This window comes from Dermochelys coriacea, chromosome 9 (genome assembly GCF_009764565.3).
Source record: "Dermochelys coriacea isolate rDerCor1 chromosome 9, rDerCor1.pri.v4, whole genome shotgun sequence".
Lineage (NCBI taxonomy): Eukaryota > Metazoa > Chordata > Testudines > Dermochelyidae > Dermochelys > Dermochelys coriacea.
Genome location: NC_050076.1, coordinates 32,054,542 through 32,075,247, shown reverse-complemented (window position 1 = coordinate 32,075,247; position 20,706 = coordinate 32,054,542). Strand labels below are relative to the sequence as shown.

The window sequence follows — 20,706 nt, the reverse complement described above, 5'->3', positions numbered from 1 at the left end:
AGTTAATGAGACTCCTTATATCGGTAAGGGCACATGAGAAGCTGTGCTTTGAATTTCCAAGAAACTAGATGAGGGCAGGTATCTAAGGTTCTAAACTTGTCCTGGGAAATAGATGTGAAACCATTATATATTTTTTTCTCCTCATCTTAAGCAATGTTTCACTTCACAAGATTGAATCAGGATATTCTTGATCAGCCCCAGTTTTTGCTGCCACTTGCTTTAATTTGAGGTAGGGTTGTGTTACAACCTTTTTGCTGAGTAAAAATGAAACCGTAGCAAGTCTGATAAGGATGCCAGCCACCTGAGGTGTATATCTAAATTGCAATGAACTTGGCTGACATTGTAGGAGATGAGAGATTAAAAAAAAAAATCAAAGTATCGAGGAAATACAAAGCTCACATACTATATACGGACATCAGCATTTTATGTTTATACAGTATATTTATATGCTAGTCCTGATTTTGTCTGCAAGCTTTTTATCTATGCCTCTTTATTAAGGCTCCCATTTAGTTATCTTCAGCTGGTATTTTACAGCAACAGTCTGACATGAAGGTTTGTTAATCAGACATTACTCTGTAAACAAGCAAAGCATACACTATATATAGAATAAATGCTAAGCAACTTTGAATTACAAGACTATAACGCCACTAAGGTTTTATCTGGTGACATTATAAGCTATGGCAGAGAGTCCTGAATGGATTATGAAATAACCAGAACTCAGAAATGGCATTAGAATCTCATTGTTAAAAGTTGCTTTGCAAAAAAACAAAAATATCGCTACATGATGGATATTACATTATATTAAAAAACGTAAACATACTTTCCCCCACTTTCCTTTTCACCTCTTTTTCTCTCACTACCCACCCACCCATCCCTCTCATAGCTATCCACCAACATGAATTCATTTAAAAACTCTCACAATAAAGGAGCAAACTCATTAAGTAACAAATCATTGGCTGAATGCTGCACAAATAAAGAAGCTGGAGGAGACGCATGAAGTATTTCTGTTAACTTTTGCAATTCACAGGGTAACCTCTACTCATGAATTACAGCAGTTGGCACAGCAGGCCTTAAGGTGGCTAAAGCTTGGTTACCTATGAAGTGGGACACCCAGAATCAGTCGCTCCCCTTTGAAAATGTTGACCATAATATCTCACCTCTTGTTCTGCTACTGCTGCCAACCTATTTTCAAAGAGGGAGGCTGGAAGTAATCTGGACCCATCCCTGAACTTCTTCTTAAATCTGCTTCCAAGGGCAGGAGTCCTTCTCTTTTAGGACATGTCTACAATTCAAGGTGGGCTGTGATTCCCAGCTCAAGATAGGTTTCAGAGTAGCAGCTGTGTTAGTCTGTATTCGCAAAAAGAAAAGGAGTACTTGTGGCACCTTAGAGACTAACAAATTTATTAGAGCATAAGCTTTCGTGAGCTACAGCTCACTTCATGTAATTCATGAGTACAGATTACCCTGCGAATTGCAAAAGTTAACAGAAATACTTCATGCGTCTCCTCCGGCTTCTTTATTTGTGCAGCATTCAGCCAATGATTTGTTACTTAATGAGTTTGCTCCTTTATTGTGAGAGTTTTTAAATGAATTCATGTTGGTGGATAGCTATGAGACGGATGGGTGGGTGGGTAGAGAGAGAAAAAGAGGTGAAAAGGAAAGTGGGGGAAAGTATGTTTACGTTTTTTAATATAATGTAATATCCATCATGTAGCGATATTTTTGTTTTTTTGCAAAGCAACTTTTAACAATGAGATTCTAATGCCATTTCTGAGTTCTGGTTATTTCATAATCCATTCAGGACTCTCTGCCATAGCTTATAATGCATCCGATGAAGTAAGCTGTAGCTCACAAAAGCTTATCTTCCAGCTCAAGATGACACACTCAAGCTAGCTTTCATCAAGCTAGTGTGCTAAAATTAGAATGTAGTCACAGCAGTCTCAGCAGCGGGAGGAGCTAGTACCTTGAGTACATAGTCATCCGAGATGCTAGGCATGTACTTGTAGTGGCTAGTCCTTCCTGTCACAGCTACACTCTATTTTTCGCATGCTATGTCTCCTCAGGATGGAAATCACAACCCCGGCTCAAATTATAGACATATTCTTAGTTAAGAATTATCTGAGTAGAAGCACGACCAACAGCATGTTCCTGGCTAACAATGGAAAACTGATTGTTGTTTGGTCCTCTGATGTCCAAAACTGTATCCATAACTGCAACAAGAGGAAGATTACAGCCTTCTCTGTGTTCTTGATCTATACACAGACCATAAACAGGTTATTTCTGGTAGTTTATGTAACAGCTCCCTCAAGATGAACAAAAATACCCTCCATTCACAAGTACTCAGTTAAAACAAAAACAAAAACCCAGCAATTACAGGGACTGGCCTTTTGGGAGTGTGGGAGCTAAGCATCCAGCCTACCTGTGACTGGCTTAGCTAAATGGAGGCCTGGCTTGATTATTAGTAATTAGACATGAGTGAGGCCTCCTGTCATGGGAGACAGGATTATGGAGTTAAATGGATCAGCAGAATAGAAATGGAAATGGAAACAGAATGTCTGTGTTAACGAAGTTAGGTAAAATGGTCAGTAAGCTAAGAGACAGAATGTCTGTATTAGCTCAGGTCAGAGGGAACACCTTTACAATGGACAAGATATCAATGCACAAAATAAGCCTGGAATGTAAAATGAGGTTATGAGCAGGTTGAGCATGGAACATGTATGGAGACAGCATGCTGTACAGGGAGTGGCTGCTACAATTTAAACAAGCCAATTCCACAACATGTAATGCAATGTTTAGTACAGTGGTTCTCAACCTGGCATATGCGTACCTCTGGGGGTATGCAGAGGTTTTCCAGGGGGTACATCAACTCATCTAAATATTTGCTGAGTTTTACAACCGGCTACATAAAAAGCACTAGCTAAATCAATACAAACTAAAATTTCATACAGTCAATGATTTGTTTATACTGTCCTATATACTGAAATGTAAGAAACAATATTTATATTCCAATTAATTTATTTTGTAATTATATGGTAAAAATGAGCAAGTAAGCAATTTTTCAGTAATAGTGTGCTGCGACACTTGTATTTTTATGTCTGATTTTGTAAGTAAGAAATTTTGAAGTGAGGTGAAAGGGGTACAGTAGTCTGGAAAGGTTGAGAACCACTGGTTTAGTAAATGCAATGTAATGTGTAAATGTATATAAAGGAAGAGGTTCTCTATGTAACTTTGGGTGTGTGATAAGCCCTATAACCACCTGCTATGCCTGAGTCTGATCAACTCAGCGTAGCTTTGCTGTATGCCAAATAAAGATACCTGAGTGATGAAATCTGGAGCTGTACTGAGCTCTTGGGAAGCCCCGTGGAAAGAGGTCTCGAAGGGAATCCAAACACTAAGGAAAATGAGACAACCCAGATCCACCAGTGGATAGTTAATTGCCCCCAAGTAGCTGGCTAACAGTTAATTAGGCAAAGAATACCTGGGCCTAATACAGGTTGATGAGGGCTCAGTCAGGAAGCCCCAGAGAAGAGGAAGCCCTGAGGAGAGAGGATCCGTGGGGGGGCTGGGTAGGAAGCTACTCCCAGTGGTGTTTCCTAGAGCTCATGGAGAGCAGGAACAGGCCTAAGGAGAAAGTGCTCCCAGGCAAGGGACCAGAGCAGCTCAAGAGAATAAAGTGAGTGGGGGCCTCGGGAGCTACTAAGGCATAACCTCTGGCTCAGCAGAGAGTGAAGCACTGGTCGGAGAAGACTGGCATCCAGTAGAATGCCCAGCTCAGGCCCAAATTCCAGGCAGGAGGGGCGAGACATAAGACTGATTAAGCCAGTGGTGGAGAGTTTCCAGTGCAGTAGCTAGCTGAAGCTTTTTGTGTTGGTCTTTTCTGTTAAATAAATAATAGAAAGGCCTGCTTGGACTTATTTATACCCTGGGTGAGGGGAAACTGAGGCAAGGGCTCACCTACAGCATGGTGCTTGATGACAGGGGACTCGCAAGGGAGACCTCCCTGCCCTTACACCAGCTCACCTTAGAATTAACCACAGAAGTGTTTGCTGACATTTTATAGAAACAAGAGACAACAGGAATTGAAAGACTATGGATATTAAACCTCCTTACACAGAGGTCGTCACCACTGATCACTCTTCTTAAGAATAATTTAAAATTTTGCCTGTTCTACCTCATGGCAGAATGTACTTGCATCTCCCATAGCTCACAGGTGTCTCTCTGTTTTTTCCTGCCAGAGCCTTGAGGAGTGTAACATAACCTCTGAGAAGGAATGCACTGTGCTTAGCAATCAGCTCATATATAGTCTCCCTCAATTTTGATGTCAAGGAATCAAAGGTGACCAGAGGGAATAGTTAGAGATATGTCATAATATGTACTGGGCTCAAGGCTGTCCTCAGCTACTCCTGTGCAACCCCACTTAGTACTCCAGGATTCCATGAATGAAACTGAAGAGAGGATTTGGTCCATCATGCTTAAGTCATCCCATCTCTTGAAATGAGCTCCAAATAGAAATAGCAAATGTCATAAACATATAGCTAAGGGTAGCCTAGAATTCCTCCTTACCTGTAAGGGGTTAAGAAGCTCAAATAACCTGATTGGCACCTGACCAAAAGAATCAATGGGAAAAGAAGATACTTTCAAATGGGGCGGGGGGAGGCTTTGTTTGTGCTCTGTGTTGTGAGTTCTCTGGGAGGCAGAGAAGCATCAGGTCAAAAAACTCCTTCTCCTAAAATCATCCTAAAATGAGTCTCAATAAGAGTAAAAAAGAGCAAAAAGAGTAAGTAAATAAGGCAAGGCACGTTAGATTATCTTTTGTTTTTACCTGTGAATTTTCCCTATGCTTAAAGGGAGGTTTATCCCTGGTTTTTTGTAACTTTAAAGTTTTGCCGAGAGGGGGATCCTCTGTGTTTTGAATCTGATTACCCTGTAAAGTTACCTTCCATCCTGATTTTACAGAGGTGCTTCTTTTACTTTTTTCTCTTTATTATAAAGTTCTGTTTTTTAAGAATCTGATTTACCTATTTGGTTGGTATATTATTCTCAAGCCTCCCCAGGAAAGAGGGTGAGGGGGTGAGGGGGATATTTTAGGGAACAGGAACTCCAAGTGGTCCTTTTCCTGAATCTTTGTCTAACTTACTTGGTTGTGGCAGCAGTACCCATCCAAGGACAAGGAAGGATTTGTGCCTTGGGGAAGTTTTTAACTTAAGCTGATAGAAATAAGCATAGGGGGTCTTTCATGCGGGTCCCCACATCTGTACTCTAGAGTTCAGAGTGGGGAGGGAACCTTGACAGCAAATATGATGTACCCATTATACAAAATGCTCATTAGCATTCAATCAAAGCGCATATCACATTTCTGAGTAAATATCCCTTCTTTTGCAATTAGAAATTAAACAAAATTAAATAAATAAAATGATGATTTCCTTCTTCCTGATGTTGACATAAGAGTCTGTGTGTATATATGTGTGCACAGTTCCAAGAGATTCTGCCATTGTCCCTTGACAACCTGGGTGAGCGCATTTCTTGCATACATTTTGCTATCTGCCCATCTGTGTCACAGTATGGCTCTGCAATAGTTTCCAGGAAGGGGTTTTGATAAGCATTGAAGTTACGTTTAGCATTTTTGTGAACAAGTTTTTGATTAGGGCAGGAACTGTTTTCGTATCTATATCTTTTAATCTCGTATAGTGCCAAACACACTTTGTCAGCATTTAATGATAATAGTGAGTTTAAAGAACAGTAGAGAAACACACCTTTAAGAATCAGAGATGGGCTTGAATTAGACATTTGGACAAACTCCCCCACCCCAAGCATTTTGCCACTTGTGGCTTGGACCTATCCCTATCAGAGGGATCTGAAGGAGAACACTGGATCCATACCCTGTTGAAGTTTGGAGACTTTCAGAGCCAGATCCAAGCTTTATGGCTTGTAACCATCTCTATTGAGAACAATGAGTATTGAAAAGTTCAGGGGTTGGCCATAGCCATTCTATTATTTTACGGTATTAAATAACTGTCAGATAACACTAACCTGATCTGAAGCCATGTGAGCATCGCTGTGGTGCCCCCACCAAAAACCCAGACTGTGAAAAACACAATAAGCAATGTTGTAGTAAACATCATTTGTTTGGGTTGAGATTCTGTGTCCCGAATAGCCAGTGCAAATGCTATTGCACCACGTAAACCTGGGAGAGAAAAGAGACATGCATGGCAACTTAATATGCTTGGACATAAAACTATTTCACTCTTTCCAACCCCAGTCCTATTCCTTGTGAAAAACCTAAACAAATGGGCCTAAATATCAATGGGGGAGAAACAGAATGCTCATCTCCTCCATGGCTGCTACAACAGCTTCCACCATACCAGTGTCTTCTGCCCAAATAAGGACATCTAGCTTGAAGATTCATGTTGCTACAGGGAACGAAATGTTGCTGCCTCCAGCAGTGGCATTAGAATAATTTGAACGGTGGGGTTTCTGGAAGCCATTGAACAAAACTGTCAACCCTGTATCTGATGGAAACCACTTCAAGCTGGGGTGCTGCTGTACCTAGTACCCCTCGTTTCAGCACCCTGGATTCCTTGGACTCTGCTGAACTTACCTGGGCTGGAGAATTTAGACTGTGTTCATGTCTATAATGCAACTATTTGTAAAGTAAATTTCTGCAAACATGTCAAAGCAACTAGCCCTCACTGAGAAATTAGATATTGGGAAATTTCCGTTCAAATTAAAAAATAAAAGGAAAAAAGGAGAAAAGAAAAGCTGAAAAGAAAAGGAGAGCCCTCCCATCATTTGAAATTTCTCAAGTGATAAAAAACATTTTTTGACCATGGCCTCATATTTCAAACAAAAAAGCAGACATTTTATATATTAAAGTCGCACACACTACAGACAAATAGAAAAGGAGTACTTGTGGCATCTTAGAGACTAACAAATTTATTTGAGCATAAGCTTTCGTGAGCTACAGCTCACTTCATCAGATGCATTTGGTGGAAAATACAGTGGGGAGATTTATATACACACACAGAGTACATGAAACAATGGGTTTTATCATACACATTGTAAGGAGAGTGATCACTTAAGATGAGCCATCACCAGCAGTGGCGGGGGGGGAAAGGAGGAAAACCTTTCATGGTGACAAGCAAGGTAGGCCATTTCCAGCAGTTAACAAGAACATCTGAGGAACAGTGGGGGGTGGGGTGGGGGGAGAAATAACATGGGGAAATAGTTTTACTTTGTGTAATGACTCATCCATTCCCAGTCTCTATTCAAGCCTAAGTTAATTGTATCCAGTTTGCAAATTAATTCCAATTCAGCAGTCTCTCGTTGGAGTCTGTTTTTGAAGCTTTTTTGTTGAAGTATAGCCACCCTCAGGTCTGTAATCAAGTGACCAGAGATTGAAGTGTTCTCCGACTGGTTTTTGAATGTTATAATTCTTGACGTCTGATTTGTGTCCATTTATTCTTTTACGTAGAAACTGTCCAGTTTGACCAATGTACATGGCAGAGGGGCATTGCTGGCACATGATGGCATATATCACATTGGTAGATGCACAGGTGAACGAGCCTCTGATATGATTAGGCCCTATGATGGTGTCCCCTGAATAGATATGTGGACAGAGCTGGCAATGGGCTTTGTTGCAAGGATAGGTTTCTGGGTTAGTAGTTCTGTTGTGTGGTGTGTGGTTGCTGGTGAGTATTTGCTTCAGGTTGGGGAGCTGTCTGTAAGCAAGGACTGGTCTGTCTCCCAAGATCGGTGAGAGTGATGGGTCGTCCTTCAGGATAGGTTGTAGATCCTTGATGATGCGTTGGAGAGGTTTTAGTTGGGGGCTGAAGGTGATGGCTAGTGGCGTTCTGTTATTTTCTTTGTTGGGCCTGTCCTGTAGTAGGTGACTTCTGGGTACTCTTCTGGCTCTGTCAATCTGTTTCTTCACTTCAGCAGGTGGGTATTGTAGTTGTAAGAATGCATGATAGAGATCTTGTAGGTGTTTGTCTCTGTCTGAGGGTTGGAGCAAATGCGGTTATATCATAGAGCTTGGCTGTAGACAATGGATTGTGTGGTATGATCTGGATGAAAGCTAGAGGCATGTAGGTAGGAATAGCAGTCAGTAGGTTTCCGATATAGGGTGGTGTTTATGTGACCATCGCGTATTAGCACCGTAGTGTCCAGGAACTGGATCTCTTGTGTGGACTGGTCCAGGCTGAGGTTGATGGTGGGATGGAAATTGTTGAAATCCTGGTGGAATTCCTCAAGGGCTTCTTTTCCATGGGTCCAGATGATGAAGATGTCATCAATGTAGCATAAGTAGAGTGGGGCAATAGGGGACGAGAGCTGAGGAAGTGTTGTTCTAAGTCAGCCATAAAAATGTTGGCATACTGTGGGGCCATGTGGGTACCCATCGCATTGCCGCTGATTTGAAGGTATACATTGTCCCCAAATGTGAAATAGTTATGGGTGAGGACAAAGTCATAAAGTTCAGCCACCAGGTTAGCCGTGACATTATCAGGGATACTGTTCCTGAAGGCTTGTAGTCCATCTTTGTATGGAATGCTGGTGTAGAGGGCTTCTACATCCATAGCGGCTAGGATGGTGTTTTTAGGAAGATCACCAATGGATTGTAGTTTCCTCAGGAAGTCAATGGTGTCTTGAAGATAGCTGGGAGTGCTGGTAACGTAGGGCCTGAGGAGGGAGTCTACATAGCCAGACAATCCTGCTGTCAGGGTGCCAATGCCTGAGATGATGGGGCATCCAGGATTTCCAGGGTTATGGATCTTGGGTAACAGATAGAATACCCCAGGTCGGGGTTCTAGGGGTGTGTCTGTGAGGATTTGTTCTTGTGCTTTTTCAGGGAATTTCTTGAGCAAATGCTATAGTTTCTTTTGGTAACTCTCAGTGGGATCAGAGGGTAATGGCTTGTAGAAAGTGGTGTTGGAGAGCTGCCTAGTAGCCTCTTGTTCATATTCCGACCTATTCATGATGACGATAGCATCTCCTTTGTCAGCCTTTTTGATTATGATCTCAGAGTTGTTTCTGAGGCTGTGGATGGCATTGTGTTCTGCACGGCTGAGGTTATGGGGCAAGTGATGCTGCTTTTCCACAATTTCAGCCCGTGCACGTTGGCGGAAGCACTCTATGTAGAAGTCCAGTCTGCTGTTTCGACCTTCAGGAGGAGTCCACCCAGAATCCTTCTTTTTGTAGTGTTGGTAGGAAGGTCTCTGTGGGTTAATATGTTGGTCAGAGGTGTGTTGGAAATATTCCTTGAGTCAGAGACAAACACCTACAAGATCTCTATCATGCATTCTTACAACTACAATACCCACCTGCTGAAGTGAAGAAACAGATTGACAGAGCCAGAAGAATACCCAGAAGTCACCTATTACAGGACAGGCCCAACAAAGAAAATAACAGAACGCCACTAGCCATCACCTTCAGCCCCCAACTAAAACCTCTCCAACGCATCATCAAGGATCTACAACCTATCCTGAAGGACGACCCACCACTCTCACAGATCTGGGGAGACAGGCCAGTCCTTGCTTACAGACAGCCCCCCAACCTGAAGCAAATACTCACCAGCAACCACACACCACACAACAGAACCACTAACCCAGAAACCTATCCTTGCAACAAAGCCCGTTGCCAACTCTGTCCACATATCTATTCAGGGGACACCATCATAGGGCCTAATCACATCAGCCACACTATCAGAGGCTCGTTCACCTGCGCATCTACCAATGTGATATATGCCATTATGTGCCAGCAATGCCCCTCTGCCATGTACATTGGTCAAACTGGACAGTCTCTACATAAAAGAATAAATGGACACAAATCAGACGTCAAGAATTATAACATTAAAAAACCAGTCGGAGAACACTTCAATCTCTCCGGTCACTCGATTACAGACCTGAGGGTGGCTATACTTCAACAAAAAACCTTCAAAAACAGACTCCAACGAGAGACTGCTGAATTGGAATTAATTTGCAAACTGGATACAATTAACTTAGGCTTGAATAGAGACTGGGAATGGATGAGTCATTACACAAAGTAAAACTATTTCCCCATGTTATTTCTCCCCCCCACCCCACCCCCCACTGTTCCTCAGATGTTCTTGTTAACTGCTGGAAATGGCCTACCTTGCTTGTCACTATGAAAGGTTTTCCTCCTCCTCCCACCCCGCTGCTGGTGATGGCTCATCTTAAGTGATCACTCTCCTTACAGTGTGTATGATAAAACCCATTGTTTCATGTTCTCTGTGTGTGTATATAAATCTCCCCACTGTATTTTCCACCAAATGCATCTGATGAAGTGAGCTGTAGCTCACGAAAGCTTATGCTCAAATAAATTAGTTAGTCACTAAGATGCCACAAGTACTCCTTTTCTTTTTGCGAATACAGACTAACACGGCTGCTACTCTGAATACAGACAAATAGTCAGACTGAGCCTTCCAGTAACTGACACTAAATCACATTTAATTGATGTGACGGTATTTAACTCACACACAATCAGCTTTGCAGAATTTCACAATGAAACCATCCTGATATTTACAGACTAATCAGACATTTGTTTTATATCCATATAGTTCTTTATGTCAGGAATAATCTCCAACAGCCAGACTCTGACACCCTTATTCATGTTAAGTAGCACCATAATTCTTTGGGTAGTCCCACTGATGGAATTAAGTAGTAGTTAACATGAATGAGGATATCAGAATGTGGTCCATTAGGACATTCCTTGTTTGTGGCCAAGTGAAATATAATCATTTAAAAAATCATTTTTGTGCTAAGAACAAGCATAAGAAATAAAAACTAATAAGTAGTTTTTAAAGAGAGGTTTAAATGCCTGCTATAGAAGATGCACAATAAATGCAGTTTTAAAACTATTATATAGCATGGCATTTGAAATGTTACAATAAATGGAAAATGTATCCACCTACAGAGACTGAATAAATAACAAAAGATACAAATGGGGGGAAACAGCTAACTTTGAGTTTAAAAAAGACCCCTAGGATTGTAATAAGCAAACAAAAAGAACCTCATAGTATGATACATTACAAGACAAAAAAACAAAAACTAAAGCACTATTTGTGGGGGCATAATAGAAATACTTTGAACTTCCCCAATGCTTTCCTTTTATCTTAAAAAAATAAATCTTTATTAATTTTTCGAGAAAAACACAATAATCAATGGGGAAAATGCAAAGAGAACATTTAAACGAATACAACAATTCCTATGAAGGGCACAAAGCATTTTGAAAATATTAACAAATTAAGCCTCACATCAATCACCCTTGCACGGTGGGTAAGGTTTATATGGGGAACATTTCACCCACTGCAGAAATGTAATTACCTTTGGAGTAGAACATGGCAGCCGTTTAACAGCGCAAGCAACAGTGTGCAACATTTTGTACAACAAATGAAGGATTCTGTATCCAATCAAAAGCAGAAGCATCACATGTACAAGCAAAACGGAATAATCTCAATTGAAATTTGTCAATGACACCAGATTTAACATCTCTGGCTCTTGGGTGTGCTTGTTCTTACTTTTTATCTTCCCTGTACACCATATTTGAATGTTGGTTTATTACTGACTCACTGGGAAGAGTGTCAGCAACTGCACACCAACACAAGAGACCTCATGTAAAACTAGGGAGGTGATAGTGCTGCTCTCCATAGCCCTGGTGCCACAGCACATGGAATATTATATGCAGATCTGGTTCCCTTAGTTTAGGAGGGGGATGGAGGAAGGGAGGGAAAAGTGAGCTCCTTTTGGAGTGGGGGGTGGGAAGAATGGAAGAGCTAGCTCCTGCCAGACCTGGGGTGGGGAGGCACAGAACATGTCCCCCCAAAAGGGATCAGCGTTAAATTTCTGCGCACGCTCCTGCTGGGCCTAAGTAGTAATTTAGGAAGTCTATGCAGAAGAAGGAGAAATGGGAAACCTAAGATGCTCCAAAGCTTTGCAGAACAGAGGGTGTGTGTGTGTGTGTGTGTGTGCACACGTATATGTGTGCACGAGTAAGAGAGAGAGAGAGTGTGTGTGAGAAAGGTGAATCTATGGTCTATATTTGGAAAGTGGGGTCTCTGACTTACAGTAGAAAAGTGAACAAAGAAGGTGCAGTACAGTGGGCTTTTCAGTACATATACTAGGGGAAATGGGCTAGACTAGGGTATTTTGCCTCCTAGTGGAACAATGGACAGGGGAAAGTTGCTGTTTCTGGTCTGAGTATGGAAAACAAGATGTGGTATGTTATGGTTGTGTGATGGGGTGTTCACCCCACACTAGCACAAAAGGGTCAATGCAGCTCAGAAGGGATTAATTAATCAGTTAGATCATACCTGGAGGAGAATTAGGCTTGATAAAGCAATCCCTGATTAAGGATGGAGCCCAACTGAGAAGAAGCAGGTCTAGCTCACATAAAGCCATGCAGCGAGGGCAGAAGGAGGCTGCAGTCATTCACTGGGCTTAGAGAGGGAAAAAGAGAAAACCCAGAGGGAAAGTAGATGCTCTGTGAGCCTGGCCCTGGGGGGTGGGCATACCCAGAGAGATAGTGGAGTTGGAAACAGCTCAGGGAAATAATAGCAAGGCTTAGGACAGTGCAGAGTTGGCCATGGATTCAAGGGTCCCCGAACTGGAATCTGGAGTAGTGGGAAGGCCTGTGTTCCTCCAGCCACTGGGAAAGTGGCACAGTCTTAGCAATGAACTAGAAGACTGCCTGAGACAGTTTGTATGGAGAAACTTAGATGACCCAGAAAGGGGAAGGGGAAAGGGGAAAGGGGAAAACTATAGTGACCTGGATGGAGGCCAAGCCATGAAGAAGGAGCAACCAAGTCCAGAGAACCAGAGAGAGAGAGAGAAGCACGCAAAGGGTGAACAACAGTAAGAGGAGCCTGTTCGAGAGCTAATCCTCAAGTGAGCTGTAAAGAAGTGCCTGCCCCCAGCGGTGAGTAGAGAGCCTTCTGACAGGTCCTCTGATCAAGGAGCATTGATGAGACAGAGGAGGGTCAAGTCACGGGTCTGGATATGAAGGGTAAGACGCTTAGCATAATGAATGGGTGGGTGAGCAGGAGGATAGTCTATGATTGGTTCTATGAGCTGTATGCAGCATATGAATGCTACTTTGTGGGAGTTTGTAGCCCAGACTGGTTATGAACTTAGGGAGTGGTTTAAGAGGGATTTGAGGCCAGATAGAGATATAGGAATAGAGTTAAAGATGTTTATATACAGTGGAATATCTGACCTGTATACATTTAGTTCAGAGATTTCATGAACTGTGAGTAGAGCAACCTTAAATATTGCAATGGTTTTTGCTGTTAAAATTTTATCAGGTCTGTAATCAAGTTGTAATGATTATGACTGATTAGCATGTGGCTCCTCGCCATGTCAGGCAACTTAGATATGTGGTCATGGAAGAAGGAACAAGAGGTCAGAGAAGTAGGAAGAAAATCTGAACTTTGTCTTCCCAAGGAAATTTAGGGCGAGACTTTTGAAAGCACTCTCGGTTGACCTCACTTTGCTCCTATTGAAGTCAAAGGTAAATCCTTCACTGCCATCAGTGAGCAATTAGGCCAATACTGAGGACTTTTGAAAATCCCAGGGTCAACCTTTGATAACAATGATAATCTCAGCAATGGATGTAGATGATGGTTTAACTCCCTGAGTAGGCAAGAGCAGAGTGTGTTCAGTACTGTTTCAGAAACTCTGGTGGAACCTTGCTCATAATGTTTCTGTCCACAAACAGCTTGTGTACTAACTCCTAGGGAGAAGTCAGTAATGGGACTAAAAGTCTTATCTCCTGTAATAGCTGCAATTCTTCAGCTAAAAGAACAGCTCTTGTTTAGTTAAGGACAACAGCTTTTTAAATGACAGGTTTCAGAGTAGCAGCCGTGTTAATCTGTATTCGCAAAAAAGAAAAGGAGTACTTGTGGCACCTTAGAGACTAACAAATTTATTAGAGCATAAGCTTTCGTGAGCTGCAGCTCACTTCATCGGATGCATTTAAATGCTTTTTAAATGTTGTTCCAGTATTTTAGCTACTTCGGTTTGCTTCTCCAGAAGTCTAATTAGCACTTACGGCTGCTCTGCCTGAGGCCATGGGTAGTGATTGATTCCCGATCACTCTGCTGTCAACTCCGGAACTCCACCAGGGCGAGAGGCGGAAGTGGAGTCGACGGGGGAGCGGCGGTCGTTGATCCCACTCCACGAGGACACAAAGTAAGTGATTCTAAGTCGATCTAAGATACGTCAACTTCAGCTATGCTATTCTCGTAGCCGAAGTTGCGTATCTTAGATCGATTTCCCCCCCCCCCCCGAGTGTAGACCAGGCCTGAGGAATGAAAGCTTCTTTGTCTATTAGTTAGGAGCCAGTCAGAGATGCACTAAGTTATTTGTTCTGTACCTTGGTGAAAGCTTTCACAGCTGTGTGTATTGTCTGTACTCTATAAACAAATCTTCTTTTCAAGCAACTTCCATTCAAGCAACTCTAGCAAGTCAAATGAATTAGGACATGTCTACACTAGCACTGATGTTGGCAAAACTTTTGCTAAGACACCTTTCTTTTTGTACAAATCTTTTCTTTTTGTTAATACTTAACAGACAGTCAGAATTAAACCATTTAAGACACACACACACACACACACACACACACACACACACACACACACACACACACACACACACACACAGAGCGTTTATTGAAAGAAGGATCTCTCTCAGTTCCCTTCTAGGTGGTTTTACTTCTCACAACTCAAACATTCAATAAGCTGTATCACCCCCTCCCTGTGCTAAAGCTCAGTGGAAGGAACTCTTGAAGGAACCTTTTGCCAAGAGATTCCCCCTCATCAACACTTAGGGATTTGGGATATACCATATTGACAATTGCTCCATATTTCTGTTATTTCCTGGCACCCCTGCTGTCCCCTTTGGCAGCATGACTCCCCTGCAGCACAACTACCAGTACTTGAGTGGGTCTGTATAGCTGGAGACTGTTTAAAAAGGGATCCTACAGCAGGGGAGGGGCTCCAAGGAAAACCTGTAATATCTTTTCTACGTAAGCTCCATGGAGCTGAAGGATGATGTGTGTCCAACTGGCCCCACTCCACCCAGTCCCTGCGCACACCTCATGTGACCTTCACAGCCACAGAGAACCCTGTGTGGGGCCCCTCGGAACATGCTGCAGGGGTGCCTAGCTCTCTCACGTATGGAATGAGGGGAATCCACCTGCTAAGAAGACATTCTGTATGTACTTCTGGGGGTCTCAATCTCACCCACTGTTCGTTTTTTCACTCATTGCCCAATTTTCTCCCACCTATCGACCATTTCTTTAGAAATCTGGGGGAACACTTCCCTCCCGCTAGCTTCTACAGAAGTTCACTTTAATACTGGGCACATATGTGTATATATGCCAACTTGTGTACACACTTTTTCCTTTAACTTTTTCTTCTGTTGTTGTCTTTCACTCTCACACCCTACTGATACTTCATGCCCTTTGCCAATTACATCATTAGTGCAGCAGCTGGGCTGCCCTGGCTCTGCAGCAGATGTCCTACAAGCCTCCCACTGGCTAAACAGGACAGGGCAAAACAGGAAAGCACAGCTGAAGACCAACAGAGATCTTGGAAAAAGACAGGTGGCTACAACTCGGTCACATACAAACTGGGCACGTTTTATTTAAAACTCAAGTAGTGCCTGTGTGACCCAGGGACCTTTTGGTGACAACTGGCAGAAGACATAGAATGTGTACAGGGTTTTCAGACCTCCTCCTCATTTCAAATAGACCGCTATGTGGCAATTATATGGTAACAGTTTCTGTTAGCTAGCATCCTGAGCTGGATTCATTTCAGCAATATAGAGATGAAAGTCTCCATATCTGGTTAATTACCAATCTCCTGACCCATGTATTCCCTTGGTTCTTGTAAATTTCTACTTCTGGCTTTTGGATCCCATTTTCCCCTTGATTTTTCTATGAAAGCAGGGTGATTGAAGGATTTTAGAATAATAACTTTTTCTTCATCTTTCACTTTTCTTATTTTGTCCAATTTATTGAAATCCAGTTCCTAATGGATAAGTGTCTACATCACAACTGGCCCTTCCCCCGCATCCACCTGGCATTAATTGGCAATATCATTGGTAGTTTTAGTGAAGAGGATGAGTGGGTGTGGGGAAATGAACTAACATCTCTCCCCTAAAGGCACGGTTCTTTCAAGTCAGAAATGAGACCGATTGATGGAGAAGTATGGGGAAGCATGCATTGTAGCTACTTCTGGTCTATCTGTTTTGTGGATAAATAGAACACTTCATATCCAGGGCTGACCAAGCAAAATGCATGCAATAAAATTTATATGAGAAAAAGGAAGACAGTGGCTCTGACTTCCTCCCTGCTTTGGAAGAATGCTTCAGAAACTTGCCTGAGGTATAGTTCCACTCTGGAAAGCAACTTTGCAAAAATGGCACTGTGCATTCCATATTCATTTCTCTCAATAGTCAAATGAGCTCATTTAACAAGTGAAAAATGTGTTGGGTTTTTTTTGGAGGGGGTTTCTACCAGCCAATCCTACAAACCTTCCATGGAATCTGAGAGTCAAGCTGAGATATTTCTGCCTCATGTCTAAGAATAAAGAGATTGCAGTTGGGATTTAATAATTCTGTGGATGATGCACAAATCAGAATAGAATTCAGCACCCTCTCCAGATCTGCTTTGGTTCTGCAGTACTAACAGGTGTTAAAATCACTACAACTTTAGTTTAGTAAGGAAAGCAATCAGATATTAGACTGAATCCATATAAGAAGCAGGCCTATTGAATAAAAAGCTGTTATTTTTACATAGTCACTTTTCAGAGTAAAAATGATCTTTAAGTTAGAAAGAGTGGTGGGAAACCACATGATTGGTGAGTGGGTATCTATGAAGAATACCACCCTCTCTCAGAAAGTGACAGTATAGGAAATTAATTTCCTTGTGTGTAACATAAGCATACTACCAGGAGTAGTTTGGGTGCCTAACACTGGAATAAAATATTCCCAAAATAGGAAAGGATGTTACGAGATGGAGATGGACAATGAGTTTTGAGATGGGTAACCTAAGCAATGGGTTTCCTACATTATTTTGCTTCATAGGTAACTAAAATCATTAATACACATTTATACACAAGCACCTAAATGATCATGGAACTATCCAAAGTCTGTCATTGACTTCAATGGGCTTTGGTTCAGCCTGCACATGCGTATCTAGACCTTTTGTCTTCTTGCCAGAAAATAACTTTCTCTGCCTTTATTCTATGTCAGGTGTTAGAAAATGTAGATACAAAAGTACAGTGGCACTTACCTGAAAACATCATCATGTGTTGAAAGTTCCTGGGAATCTTTTGTTTTCGACCCAAATTCAGAATGAAAGAAAGTGGGTATATGTTGCATGCTCTTGCTATGAAAATTGCCACCTATAATGTTAAATGTGAGATGCTGAGGAAAATGGCCGCGGGGAAACAGGAAAACTGAGCTAACAAACTTTCTCCAGGTGAATATCTTGAACATGAAGTTAGAATAAACACACTATTAAATGATTGTTGAGCACAATTCATAATTTCAGATTTTAGCTATCCAGTCACAATCTTGCCAGTTTCATTATGGACCCATTTAGGGGCAGAGTTTGGCTCTCTTCAACCATCTTAGTTTTGAGCTCCTTATCCTGTACATCACTTCACTCGCTATGCTTTGACTCATCACATATGACTGTATCTTCAGCCCTTCAGTAAAATGCACACCATAAATTATTCCATGGAAATGGCATTATCTCCTTCAATGGCAATGTAGGAAGGCTAGATGTATTTTTGGACATGATTACTGTCTTCTTTCCTCACAATTCATGTGGGGTATATCTTTATCTTCATGTCTTTCCTTTTTTTTCCCCTTGTGTAGACTTTAGAAAGGGATTTTTATATTATCCCTCTGTATCTAGTACAAAAAATTCCCTGAATAGATATTTTAGAAAAATCAGGACAAAAAAAATCACAACTAATTCTATATGGAAAACTTGCTATAAGGAGATTCCTCCCTACCCTCACCTTGTAAATCCTAGGGCTCAATTATGACTGTAAGCCTGAGACATGCTGTGGATGAAAGAAGAGGTGACGCACCTGAGTGTCTGGAAGCACTATGCCTGCAGAGTCCAGGAGCAGGCACAGTGCCGTTAGGCGCTTGGGAGAGCACACACATCAGCAGTTATTACACTTGTAGATCACATAGTCCTTGTATGTCTGTCTAGCATAGCCTTGAACCAGCTTGTTGGCCCACAACAAGAGGACATCATGGGTCATGGTCCCTTTGCTGCTGTGAACTCTAGCAGTCCTCCATTGCTTAGGTTAGGGACAGTCATATTATATTTGCCTCTGTGTATTTATGGGGGTACCAGGCTGCTTGAGTCCTTTCTGCCCTCTAAAATAACCTGTACTAGGGGAGCCATAATTTGGCTTTTAATATCAATTTAGAAGTTACATCTAAAAGTGAATGCAAGCAAACAAGCAGTAAAGTCCCTGTTTGTGAAGCTTCTGCAATTCATCAAAAGTGACAAGCAAAAGGCTTTTGTTTGGGGAGGGCAGGGGGAAGGAGTCATTGTGTGGCATTCCAGACTGGTATGTGGCACTGAGGAAACATGAAAGAATTAAGGGCAAAACCTACATGTCTCGGCCTATATGACATCAACATCAGTGGGAATTCCATGTATATAAAAAGAATGTAAGAAAAGAGAGATTTGCCTTAAGCTTTGCACATTGCAACAGGTCTGCAAAATGTTACAGTTCATGCCAACAAATCATCTCTTTAGGTCCGTTAAGCGAGTTACTAAAATGTACATATTAAAACAAAGCCAAATGCCTGCCTTCCTCTTCAAATTGAACCCTACAAAGAATTTATTTTTAGCATTTTAAAAATACTTTTGTTTACTTGATTTTAATTTTTTTTTACCCCAGTCATTTTTGAAGATACTTAAAGCAAAGGATACAAATGCCCCAAATATAAAGAGAGCATTAAATATATGATTTTGGAATGTGAATAATGCAAGCCCCATGTAACAGAAGATGACATTCTCAGCCAAGAAATTCATGAACTCGAACAACTGAAACAAAGAGAAACAAAAAACATTATTATGACTCGTGTCTGTAACTGGCTGGTGTTTGTCACATAGTCCACATTAACTTGGAAAACAGGCACATTAGATTACAGGGACACTGACAACTTGAAATCCAGTCTTTCCAAAGAGTTTCACCAAACTATAAAAATAGTTTGTTACTACACTATTTGCTGAGTTTCCGTGGCAATGGTTGTGGTTTTACAATGACCTTTTCTTGTATTTTTACATTTTCCTCCCCTTCATTGCTGTACGAAAGTCCCACTCAAACAGGGAAAAACTGGCTAACTAAAGTCTCAGTCCAACTTCACGGAAGGCAATGGAAGCATGACACTTCATTTTACACTGGCTTAAATGGGAACTGAATTGGGTCCTTGATTATACAAGTGAATATAGTGAAACTGACTATGCATAAAGTGCAGTCAAATGTGTGCACGCACACACCCCCAGAGAACTTTCCTCCTAACTTTGTTCAGTTACAGCAATCATAGGCATTACTTGTGGCAATATAATTTCAGACAGAAGTGTGATTTTTAAGCTGATGAACTAAAAAAAAAATATTATCCATGATAAAACCTCCAGAGTCTTGTAAATTGGACCATTTGGACACAGCGGTCAAATTCTCATTTCAAACCAATCTATTTAAGGAATCATTTAAATATGTTACATAAGAATGGCTAATAATTTAATTGTTATAACAGGGTTTCTTCTGTGAAACAGACCAATACATCTATTTGTCTTGAGAGGATGGTCCTGATAGGATCAGGAGACAATTAGCTTTAAAGGGAAAATATAAAACATAAATCTTCAGTCTGCTTCCATACCTGGAGAAACTACAGACAGTGTCCCCATAGCAACAGAGTACAGAAGCAGAGAATTTTACATGCCAGTCTTCTTCAGTGCAGAAACCTATTGAAGCCAGCAGGAGTCTGTGTGGGCTTGGGAGTCAGTGCTAGCAAATCCAATGCAGAATCAGGGCCTAAGTTTGTAAATTCTGCGTACAAACATATATAGATTCATAGATACTAAGGTCAGAAGGGACCATTCTGATCATCTAGTCCGACCTCCTGCACAGCACAGGCCACAGAATCTCACCCACCCACTCCTATGAAAAACCTCACCCATGTCTGAGCTATTGAAGTCCTTAAATCATGGTTCAAAGACTTCAGGGAGCAGAGAAGCCTCCCTCAAGTCAACCATGCCCCATGCTACAGAGGAGGGCGAAAAACCTCCAGGGCCTCTCCAATCTGCCCGGGAGGAAAATTCCTTCCCGATCCCAAATATGGCGATCAGCTAAACCCTGAGCATATGGGCAAGATTCACCAGCCAGATACCCAGGAAAGAATTTTCTGTAGTAACTCAGATCCCATCCATCTAATATCCCATCTCAGGGGATTTGGCCTATTTACCCTGAATATTTAAAGATCAATTACTTACCAAAATCCCATTATCCCATCATACCATCTCCTCCATAAACTTATCGAGTAGAATCTTAAAACCAGATAGATCTTTTGCCCCCACTGCTTCCCTTGGAAGGTTATTCCAAAACTTCACTCCTCTGATGGTTAAAAACCTTTGTCTGATTTCAAGTCTAAACTTCCT

General features: G+C 41.6%; 1 protein-coding gene across 1 annotated transcript in view; it reads right to left on the bottom strand.

Moving 5' to 3' along the window:
* SLC9A9 (solute carrier family 9 member A9) overlaps positions 1-20,706 on the bottom strand; it is a 323,698-nt gene that overhangs the window by 120,826 nt on the left and 182,166 nt on the right. Inside the window, exons 10-12 of the mRNA XM_038417254.2 lie at positions 18,979-19,092; positions 17,308-17,419; positions 6,031-6,184 (exon numbers count right to left, since the gene is read on the bottom strand). Coding sequence (XP_038273182.1) covers positions 6,031-6,184; positions 17,308-17,419; positions 18,979-19,092 — 380 coding nt within the window. The remainder of the gene's footprint in view (positions 1-6,030; positions 6,185-17,307; positions 17,420-18,978; positions 19,093-20,706) is intronic.